The sequence below is a fragment of the Aquarana catesbeiana genome, linkage group LG05 (assembly GCF_042186555.1).
Source record: "Aquarana catesbeiana isolate 2022-GZ linkage group LG05, ASM4218655v1, whole genome shotgun sequence".
Taxonomy (NCBI): Eukaryota; Metazoa; Chordata; class Amphibia; order Anura; family Ranidae; genus Aquarana; species Aquarana catesbeiana.
The window spans coordinates 345,565,004-345,577,261 of NC_133328.1; the positions used below are offsets into that span (position 1 = coordinate 345,565,004).

The following is a 12,258-nucleotide window of genomic DNA, read 5'->3' on the forward strand; positions in this document are numbered from 1 at the left end:
CTGGGTGGGTCACCTCATTAGTTCGGGCTATAGAACCATATCCAAGTGGGCGGGGGTTTTCGGATCTGGAATCGTAGGGTGGTCTTTAAGAGTTTTTTTCCATCCATGGATCATCTTTCATGTCAGTCTGTAGGTCGGTTTAGTGGTTGATCAAAAACCGTGTGCGGCTGTTGTGTATCCTGGATGGTATGTAACCATTGCCGGAAGCTGTGATGCACTCGTGCATGACCTTTTGTGAGGTTCCGGTGATCAATCGCCGAGTATTATGGGAGTTGTAGTTTAAAGGTGTGGATTATATTGGAGCGTGGTGAGCAGCCCACCTGTTGTATATCGACAAGGGCAATATTGTGGTGACCGGACAAGGAAGCTCTGAGATATTTGTGCATGGCTTGCATGGTTTGCTGCTTAGTTCCGGTATTGAGATGCCGGGCATTCTGGGAAATGTAGTTTTCGGTACAGAATTTGGTACACAATTGCATAATGCTTTTTTCTTCTCACTTGTCACGGTATGAAAGGGATAGTCTGTGGGATACAGGTAGACCTATAATAAAGGTGCTATGGATACCTGGACCATAGATAGACCATTTGCAGGTATACATCTTGAGCAGGTAAAAACAGTCAGAACTTAAAAATAACAATTGGAACTGCTGAATAAAGAGAAAAGCGCCGAACGTGGCTTAACGGTAATACTAGATTACTGAGTACCTGTACGGGATTTCAATGGTCCCGTCTAGCTCTCCTCGAGCTGGGAGAATCGGATGAGCTGAAGTTGTGATGGTTGAGGCGGTGGGCACTGTGATGCGTCGGGGTTGAGGGAGACCTTCTCCTCCTGTGTCTGGTACTTAGTGCCTCCATAGGTTCCTCCGGTGGGTGATCTCTCCTCACTGCAGAGCAGCGAAAGTCTGCATACCAATTGGGTACCTCTACCCTCGGGAAGTTTGGGTGTCACAGAAGAGAGGGAGATCTTCGGGCACTTTCAGGAGTGCTGTGCGGCCCTGAGTGGTGGCTGCTAGGCAGAAAGGGAACTTCCACTTATAGGTAATGCCTTTTGCGCGGAGCGTGTCTAGTAATGGTCTCAGGTCTCTGCTGTGTTGAAGGGTTATACCGGAAAGGTCCTGGTAGATTTGGACGGTCTTTCCCTCATGTACGATTTGTGGTGTGCTTCTGGCCTGTCTAAGGATATCTTCTTTAGTTATATAGGGGATTCGTATCCCTTCTTTTGGGCCTCAGTGCACGATGGATCCTTTCCATTCCAATAGGAGTCTGAAGGGGTCTGTGTAGGAGTCCATTAAACAAGCTTGTTATTGCGGGAGCAATTTGGTCGCCCCCCTCGATCGTTTCGGGGATTCCTCTGATCCTTAAGTTATGATGTCTACCCCGGTTGTCAAGGTCCTCAAGGTGTCTTTGCATGTCCCTCATTTGGAGTGTATGAGTATCGACATGTTGTGTAGTTTTCCGCAGTTGAAGGTCTTGACACTCAGCCATTTGTTCAGCAGCCTGAACCCTGTCAGTTAGGGCGCGGATGTCAAGGCATAGCTCTGAAATGGCAGCTGAAAGGGTATCTTTTATATCCGCGGCAATCATCTGCAGGTCGTGGATATTCAGTTGAGGTTGTGGATGTTCCTCCATGGCATTCCCGCCCGCTGAGCTGGGGGGGAGAGCGAGAGGTGGAGGTCACTGATGTGAGGACGCTGCGGCCTGTGGATCTCTGTGGCAGGAAGACGCCATATTACTTCTGCCCGCTCAAAACATTTCTGGGATATTATGTCCCGTATTCTCTGGTGGTTCCCTGGGTGAGCGGGACCGGGATGTTGAGGTGTTCTGTGAGGCAGTTCCCATTTGTATTGCCGGGTGTAGATCGTTTGAACCTCCGTTAGTCTGAGTTCAGGTCGTGAGGTAGCAGGAGCTTTAGGTCTAAGCAGCCATCTTCATGCCAGGTCAGGCCACACCCCAGCATCCTCTTTTTTAATGTGGTTTCTAACACTGCCTGGCCAGTAGTGGGGTATGCAGCAATGGAAGTATGGTTAGTAATGCCTCATGTGTCAGGGATGTGTTCCGCTCAGTGTGCTGCTCGTCATCAGGACAAAGCCTGGGTCTGGATTTGGCTGGGCTGCTAGATGTAGAAGATTCCTGGGAATTACATTCAGCACTTACTGTGAGGTCTCAGCTCTCTGTCACGGAGCAGGCAACTTCTCCCTCCTCCTCTGCCCTGCTGTGGTTATGAGGAGCATGTCTGGCGGTTCCATCTTGGTTTATCGAGTGGGCCGGCGGGGGGGAAGAATTCTATCATCTTCCGCTGTGTTTTGTGATCCTTCCTCCTTTTGGACATCCCTAGGGTCATGGTGAGTCGGTGTGAGGCAAAACCACCAATACTCGGGCGGAAATGCCTTTGCTGTGAGCCCTGTAGTGCCTCTGTGAGAGGGAGGGCTATCTTGAGGGACAACCATTAGCAGCTGTCAATAAGTTAAGTTTAAAGTGTAAAGTCAAACATTTAAATTTTGTGTTGTTGTTGTTTTATTTTGTCACATTGGTGAAATTCCCCTTAACCTCTTAAATCAGATACACAGCAGGGTTGAAAAGACTGCCTCCAAAATGAGAGGGTAGACAGCTGTCACCAGAATAGGTGTCACACTGGAGGATTTACCTTTGCCTCCTGTTCTTGTGACAGCAAAAAAAGTTAGGTTTCCTATCATCTTCTGTGGTCTCCAGGTCAGATGTAGAGGGGAAATATCATCCCTGGGGAGACAGACTGCAAGAAACACCTAGGAAGGTTAATAACTCTCTACCCTACAACATTTTGGCTTTGCATACATGTTAATTATAAAAATAAATCTGCCATATAAGTATCAAATATCTTATAGTGAATATGAATTTCAGCAGAGGATCATTTCCTCACTGATTAAAATGTTGGTACCTGCTGCAAATGTTTTACCTATTTTCTGTGGGGAAAAGGAAACAATTCTAAATTTTCAACATGGAGGAAAGTAATTATGCCCTTGAAGCATGTACATTATTGGTATAGCATTAATCCTGCTTTGTCTGATAATAACTACAAGAGCTACTCAGAATGATCATTTCACTTCAATTAATGGGTGAATATTACTGACTTTTTTCAAGTTGCGTATCCTACATGTTACTAGAAATATTGTAATTATTTGCTTATGTATGGACCTTTACCCATGCCAACACATTTAAAACATTCTTTTTGAACACTAGGTTATGCAAGATTTGCCAATTTGTACATGGGAAAAAATGTAAATATAATCTTTGTTTCTGCAATAAAAACATGTACCCTAGCACAACATTCATTGATAGATACCTTACAAATCAGTGTTTCTTACCCACAAATCTCAACTTACTAACCATGCTAATTGTCTGCTCATTTTACAATTTTTTTTACTAGGTAATCATCGCTGTACCCAAATGAAATTTGTATAATTTTTTTTTCACACAAATAGAGCTTTCTTTTGGTGGTATTTAATCACCACTGAATTTTTCTATTTTTTTGTTAAAAAATTGAAAAAAAGACCGAAAATGTTTTTCTTTGTATCTGCTAGAAAATTTTGTAAATAAGTAATTTTTCTTCTTCACTGATGTGCGCTGATGAGGCTGCACTGATGAGGCGGCACTGATGGGCACTGATGAGGTGGCACTGATGAGGAGGCACTTATATGTAGCACTGATGGGCACTGATAGGCGCCACTGATATGCAGCACTGAGGAGCACTGATAGGTGCCAGTGATGGGCACTGATAGGTGGCACTGATGGGCACTGTTAGGCAGAACTGATGGGCACTGTTAGGTAGCATGGATAGGCATCACTGATGGATTTGGGCTATTTGGTACTCTTTGGGATCTTGTTGAAAGAGTTTGAAGAGGGCCAGCATTAATGGAGAAGAGGATATTGATTGAAGTACTGGAGCATTGAGAAGATGAGTAGCACTTTTAAAAAAAGAGGTGGGTACAGGTTTGGAAGTTTAAGCCTACAAGGTGGGTATGTGGTTTAAAAATGTGTTTTTCTAGTTATATGTTGACTTCCATGTAACTAAAATCATTCCTGAATCCTCACTCCTGAATCTTCCTACCTTTTAACGAGATGAAAAGAAGAACATTGGTCACAAGACTTTGAACGTCGCAAATCACTGCCAGACAGATTGGTACACATGGTAAAATATTCACTGCATAATTGTAGAATTCATATTAACAATTAAATAGACATAGTAAAACAATAAAAATGTGTATATTGATAGAATATTTTGTAGAGATACATGATTACAGATGGAATTACATGAATGCAAGTTACATAGCAATCCAAAAACTTCTTGCAATCCTATAAATAAAACTTAATTGCGCTAGCAGTGATGATATAATTAGAAAGTGCTTAGGAGACACAATAAGTGTGTGAAACCCAACCAAAATAACAATAAGTGCATAGAATCCTTATCCAAAAATACAACAGAAAATAATGTATGCTAAAAATCAATAATCATGCACTAAAACCACTAATGATTAGTCCATAATAAAATAATTTGGATAAGAAGGAAAAGTCCGCTTAGTTTGTCTCATCCCCAAGCCATGAGGACTGATGGGCCGAAGTAATTCTTATCAGATGTACATTGATTGCAGAAAAGAGCGTAATAGGTGTGCGCTTACCCCTATTGTTGGACCTCCTCTGTGGCAAGGTCTTATGGACTTGCAGATTTCACCCTCTGCGGGGACAAAGTGTTGGTATCCGGGTCTTGACAGCATACACCGCCGACTTCCGTATGGTCTGGATGGCCCAACTGCTCCAACATCAGAGGGGGGGCTCAGGAATGGAAGAGCCCATAATCAGGAAAAAACATAAGGAGAAGAAACTCCAATAGTGTAATAACATTTGGGGTTTTATTGGTTAAAATAAACCACAGGTAAACATTTAAAAAAATTCCAGTAGAAAAAATATTATCATAAAAAGCCGGCATAAACAAAGGCAGAACGCCCGTGCAAATAAAACCTTCGGAACACGTGATGGCAAGCACTGCGAGGCCACGCCCTACATGTTTCGTCATACGTGACGTCTTCTACGGGGCCCCGTAGAAGACGTCACGTATGACGAAACATGTAGGGCGTGGCCTCGCAGTGCTTGCCATCACGTGTTCCGAAGGTTTTATTTGCACGGGCGTTCTGCCTTTGTTTATGCCGGCTTTTTATGATAATATTTTTTCTACTGGAATTTTTTTAAATGTTTACCTGTGGTTTATTTTAACCAATAAAACCCCAAACGTTATTACACTATTGGAGTTTCTTCTCCTTATGTTTTTTCCTGATTATGGGCTCTTCCATTCCTGAGCCCCTCCTCTGATGTTGGAGCAGTTGGGCCATCCAGACCATACGGAAGTCGGCGGTGTATGCTGTCAAGACCCGGATACCAACACTTTGTCCCCGCAGAGGGTGAAATCTGCAAGTCCATAAGACCTTGCCACAGAGGAGGTCCAACAATAGGGGTAAGCGCACACCTATTACTCTCTCTTCTGCAATCAATGTACATCTGATAAGAATTACTTCGGCCCATCAGTCCTCATGGCTTGGGGATGAGACAAACTAAGCGGACTTTTCCTTCTTATCCAAATTATTTTATTATGGACTAATCATTAGTGGTTTTAGTGCATGATTATTGATTTTTAGCATACATTATTTTCTGTTGTATTTTTGGATAAGGATTCTATGCACTTATTGTTATTTTGGTTGGGTTTCACACACTTATTGTGTCTCCTAAGCACTTTCTAATTATATCATCACTGCTAGCGCAATTAAGTTTTATTTATATGTTTATCACTTCATGGATATTTGGAGTTTTTTTTGCAGCTGCACTTTTGGAATATATATATTTTTATCACGTATTGCTCATTAGCACAGGTTGATCCCACCATTTTTTTAGCTGCAATCCTATAACCCTACGCGTTTTGTGGATTCCTAGCCATTTCCTCAGGAGTGGATGCAATAAAATTATCTAAAAGGATGATAAAAAAATGCCAAAATACAGAAAAAAGGAGTAAAGTAACTTGCATTCATGTAATTCCATCTGTTCAGATCATGTATTGCTACAAAATATTCTATCATGTATATGTCATGATCATTAGTGCCCCAGGTCCTCATTCCAGCACCCGGGTGTTGGCTGTTGCTTTTCCCCTGTCTGTGTCTGCGTTTACCTGCAGGTGATTGATCTGATCGTCAGCTGATATAAGCAAACCGAACACTCTGTGTATGACCCTGATTGGATATTGGACTATTCCCTGAACTCAGCCTGCTTATTACCTAGACTATCATTGGATCAGATATTAGACTATTCCCTCAACTCAGACTTCCTTATTACCCGGACCATCTTAGAACCATGCTATCTGTCTGCTAAACTGCAAGTACTGTAGTTTGTTGTTTGCTCTGTTCACATCTGCCCTTGTGTGGTGGCCAGACACTATAGCATTGTGTATAAGTCCTGGGGGCAACCAAGTACTGGTAGGCCTGCTTATCTTAAGGGAAAGGGGGCTGCTATAGGTGAAGCACACAGTAGCTAGCTATAGTGTTTGACCACCTGCATTGAGGTAGACGTGACATTTGTGACAGAACAGAAATTTAAGAATTTATAGCGTATATTATGAATATTACTCAATATGGATCAGCTTTTTTTTTTGTTATTTTACTATGTCTTTTTAATTGTTAATATGAATTCTGCTATTATGCAATATATATGTTTCCAGGTGTACCAATCTGTCTGGCAGTAATTTGCCTCATTCAAAGTCCCGTGACCAATGTTCTTCTTTTCGTGTGTATATATACAGTATCTCACAAAAGTGAGTACACCTCTCACATTTTTTGTAAATATTTTATTATACCTTTTCATGTGACAACACTGAAGAAAAAACACTTTGCTACAATGTAAAGTGGTGAGTGTACAGCTTGTATAAGAGTGTAAATTTGCTGTCCCCTCAAAATAACTCACAGCCATTAATGTCTAAACCGCTGGCAACAGAAGTGAGTACACCCCTAAGTGAAAATGTCCAAATTGGGCCCAAAGTATCAATATTTTGTGTGGCCACCATTATTTTCCAGCACTGCCTTAAACCTTCTGGGCACTGAGTTCACCAGAGCTTCACAGATTGCCACAAGAGTCCTCTTCCACTCCTCCAGAACAACATCACAAAGCTGGTGGATGTTAGAGACCTTGTACTCCTCCACCTTCCATTTAAGGATGCCCCACAGATGCTCAATAGGGTTTAGGTTTGGAGACATGCTTGGCCAGTCCATCACCTTTACCCTCAGCTTCTTTAGCAAGACAGTGGTTGTCTTGGAGGTATGTTTGGGATCATTATCATGTTGGAATACTGCCCTGTGGCCCAGTCTCCGAAGGGAGGGGATCATGCTCTGCTTTAGTTTGTCACAGTACATGTTGGCATTCATGGATCCCTCAATGAACTGTAGCTCCCTGTGGCGGCAGCCCCAGACCATGACACTCCCACCACCATGCTTGACTGTAGGCAAGACACACTTGTCTTTGTACTCCTCACCTGGTTGCCACGACTCACGCTTGACACCATCTTAATCAAATACGTTTATCTTGGTCTCATAAGACCACAGTACATGATTCCAGTAATCCATGACCTTAGTCTGCTTCTCTTCAGCAAACTGTTTGCGGGCTTTCTTGTGCATCATCTTTAAAATAGGCTTCCTTTTGGGACAACAGCCATGCAGACCAGTTTGATGCAGTGTGTACGGTCTGAGCACTGACAGGCTGACCCCCCCCCCCCACCCCTTCAACCTCTGCAGCAATGCTGGCAGCACTCATTCGTCTATTTCCCGAAGACAATCTCTGGATATGACGTTAACTAAGTGCACTCAACAACTTTGGTCGACCATGGCAAGGCCTGTTCTGAGTGGAACCTGTCCCATTTATTGCCTTGGCCACCATGCTGCAGCTCAGTTTCAGGGTCTTGGCAATCTTCTTATAGCCTAGGCCATCTTTATGTAGAGCAACAATTCTTTTTTCCAGATCCTCAGTTTTTTGCCATGAGGTGCCATGTTGAACTTCCAGTGACCAGTATGAGAGAGTGAGCGTGATAACAAATTTAACACACCTGCTTCCCATTCACACCTGAAACCTTGTAACACTAATGAGTCACATGACACCGGGGAGGGAAAATGGCTAATTGGGCCCAATTTGGACGTTTTCACTTAGGGGTGTACTCACTTTTGTTGTCAGTGGTTTAGACATTAATGGCTGTGTGTTCAGTTATTTTGAGGGGACAGCAAAGTTACACTGTTATACAAGCTGTACACAGTGTTGTCATATGAAAAGGTATAATAAAATATTTACAAAAATGTGAGGGGTGTACTCACTTTTGTGAGATACTGTATTTAGGGATGGAGGCTTATTATTCATAGTGTTACAGACCACACCTATTCTTCTCCCTTTTAACACGTTTTTCATGCCACTTTATAGAAGTTTGCTGATCTGACCATATGCAAAAAATTGTTTTATTCCAAACTTTAATCCAACTCACAATCTAATATATATTTTTTTTGTGCATGCTCATTTATTTTTTTCCTGTTTACATTCAGTCTGGTAAGCATGATGCATAATGTATTCAGTAAAATATGGATTTTACTTACCAACTTCTGACATTTCAGGGACAGTAGCAGTATATATATCCTGGGTAAACTTTGGTTCATTATCGTTAATGTCATGAATCTTTATAATAAATTCGGATTCAGGTTCTACTTGTCTTCCTGTTTTTCTGTCTATTGCCTTGGCTCGAAGAGTGTAAATAGACTTTTCTTCTCTGTCCAATCTCTTCACAGCTTGAATATCTCCTGTATTTTCATCTATAACAAACACACTGCCAGCTCCATCTCCAGATAAAATGTACTTTAAATTTCCATCTCCTTTATCTTGATCAGTATATAACTAAAGGGAAAGAAAAAAGAATAAATATGAGTATATAGTGTTCAGGTAAATTAAGGTCTGACAAAATTGTATTTTATGCTGCAGAAGTGAATATATGCACATATGTAGTAGTTAATTCACTTTGTCAGTAAGCTGTAATGGAAAATGAACCAACAGTAACCTCATTAAAAAAAAAATATCTTTTAGGATTTCCAAAACAGAAATTTGTACCTGCTTCATTCCAAGCCTGTACAAACAAATATTTTATAGGATTTCCTTGGTTATTGGGTAACTATTAGATATTAACAAAATGTAAAATTCTGCTTTGTCGTTAGTTTTCCTAATACACTGTTATCATTTATTCACAGCTTTTTTTTCCCCCAGGATTTAAGCATGAAATATATTATTCCTGGACATATAAAGACCAGAGAATTTGACCAAAGTGGCCAGGGCACAACTAGGCAAGTAAGGGTCAGAGCATCATCACAGAACAGAAGTTAGTCAGGAATGGACCAGGTTCACACCAAAAGAGCTTAGATTCAGGCAAATAATCCAAAGGTTTGGACAAGAATTACAATGGAGTAATGGGAACAAATTAGGTCCAGACAACAATAGTCTGAGCAAGCTAAGGTCAGCAACAAAAATATTGATAACTGGCAGCACGTCCACGAGTCAGGAATTTAATTCTGTTGTGGGCAAATACAGAGTGATTGATTTTTTTTTTTAACCACTTCACCCACCACTTTTCCTGCCATTTTCCGGTCATTAAGACCAGAAAATTAAGTCATTAATAGGTCATTAATAGGTCATTAAGATTTTCCAGTCCTTAAAGTGGAGTTCCGCCCACTTTTACAACTCTTCAGCATCCCTCACTAAACTGTGCACTGTAAACAAATTGGATATTTTTAATGTTTTTTTCACAGCACCTACTGTATATCTGCTGTATTCATTTTTCACTTCCTCCTCCCTGGCCGCGGCCCATCGCATCATTTCCTGTTTGCAATGCATTCTGGGAAGGGACGGCAACTTCCTCTGAAACTGCCGTTGCTATGGAAACCTGACCTGAAACCTATTACACTGCTTGTGCTGCACTGAGCATGTGTGAGATCTGCAAGGATGAGATCCAGGAAGAAATACAGTCTGGCTTCAGATGCCCACACTTAAGATGGCCACGGCCTGCTGTAAGTTTATAAAATAACAAACAACTGCTATAAACTAACAAAACAGACCTTAGTTTACAGACTAACTTTACTAGAATACATTAAGCTTGTGTATTATAGAGGTATTTTTATTTAAAAAGTATAATTTCGGCCGGAACACCACTTTAAGACCGGGCCATTTTTTGCGATACGGCACTGCGTCGCTTTAACTGACAATTGCGCGGTCATGCAACGCTGTACCCAAACAAAATTTACGTCCTTTTTATCCCATTAATTTGCTCTTCTTACCCCATATACCACACAAGAAGTGAAGGGAACAGAAGTTTTAACTATTCCGCTCTTTATCCAAAAAGCAGGATTTTCCAGGAGTTTTATTTTAAAAATGTAATCTACATAAGCCTGAGGGTTTATCTTTTCAATCAATTCCTATTATGTTTTTATAATTTTTACTGTGTTGCTTGGGTTGTTAATACTTGCATCTCCATTCAGCTAGTCCTTAAATTCCTTTAAAGCAATGTTGCTGGCAGAATCTTTACATCACACATATCTGGATGTGTAAGATGCCTATGTTTCGTTTCTACATGGTACAGTACAGAATGGAATCGTAGCACACAGTGGGGTAATAGATAAGTATAAACAGACCTCCCTTGCAGGCTGATTGTTTATATATATGTGATTGCCTTTTCTGTGTTATTGCTGTATTATTGATGTAGGAGCCTCCTTGAAAAAGGTTCTCCTCTTTATTAATAACAGTGTGACATGTAAAATGTCATTAGGTCAGTTGTAAGTGTAACACATACATATAGCAACAGATCATGTATATTGCAAGAAGCATACATTTACACCACATAGGAGTTGATTACTAAAACCAAAGAGTGCTAAATATGGTGCACCTGTGCATGGTAGCCAACCAGGTTCTAGCTTTTTCTTTCTTTCCCCTGTTTTTCCCTACTCCCTCTTTTCTTTCCCCGCCAGCCCTACTTTCCTATTCATATACAGTGCCTTGAAAAAGTATTCCTACCCCTTGAAATTTTCCACATTTTGTCATGTTACAGCCAAAAACGTAAATGTATTTTATTGGGATTTCATTTGATAGACAAACACAAAGTGGCACATAATTGTGAAGTGGTAGGAAAATGATAAATGATTTCCATTTTTTTTTTTTTTACACATAAATATGTAAAAAGTGTGACATGCATGTGTATTCAGCCCCCTTATTTTGATACCCCTAACTTAAATCTAGTGGAACCAATTGCCTTCAGAAGTCACCTAATTAGTAAATAGAGTCCACCTGTGTGTAATTTAATCTCAGTATAAATACAGCTGTTCTGTGAAACCCTCAGAGGTTGGTTAGAGAAGCTTAGTGAACAAACAGCATCATGAAGGCCAAGGAACACACCAGATAGGTTAGGGATAAAGTTGTAGAGATGTTTAAAGCAGGGTTAGGTTATAAAAAATTATCCCAAGTTTTGAACATCTCACGGAGTACTGTTCAATCCATCATCCGAAAATAGAAAGAGTATGACACAATTGCAAACCTACCAAGACATGGCCGTCCACCTAAACTGACAGGCTGTGCAAAGAGAGCATTAATAAGAGAAGCAGCCAAGAAGCCCATGGTAACTCTAAAGGAGCTGCAGAGATCCACAGCCCAGGTGGGAGAATCTGTCCACAGGACAACTATTAGTTGTGCACTCCACAAATCTGGCCTTTATGGAAGAGTGGCAAGAAGAAAGCCATTGTTGAAAAAAAGTCATAAGAAGACAGTTTGTAGTTTATGAGGAGCCATGTGGGGGACACAGCAAACATGTGGAAGTAGGTGCTCTGGTCAAATGAGACCAAAATGGAACTTTTTGACCTAAAAGCAAAATGCTACATGTGGCAGAAAACTAAAACTACACATCACCCTGAACACGCCATCCACACCGTGAAACATGGTGGTGGCAGCATCATGTTGTGGTGATGCTTTTCTTCAGCAGGGACAGGGAAGCTGGTCATAGTTAAAGGGAAGATGAATGGAGCCAAATACAGGGCAATCTTAGAATAAAATCTGTTTTGAGTCTGCAAAAGACTTGAGACTGGGGCGGAGGTTTACCTTCCAGCAGGACAACGACCCTAAACATACAGCCAGAGCTACAATGGAATGATTTAGATCAAAGCATACTCATGGCCCAGTCAAAGT

At 41.2% G+C, this 12,258-nt stretch overlaps 1 protein-coding gene across 1 annotated transcript in view; it reads right to left on the reverse strand.

Moving 5' to 3' along the window:
- Positions 1–12,258, reverse strand: part of LOC141144827 (cadherin-9-like) — a 695,333-nt gene that overhangs the window by 326,045 nt on the left and 357,030 nt on the right. The window contains exon 3 of the mRNA XM_073630885.1: positions 8,643–8,937. Within this exon, the coding sequence (XP_073486986.1) occupies positions 8,643–8,937 (295 nt within the window). The remainder of the gene's footprint in view (positions 1–8,642; positions 8,938–12,258) is intronic.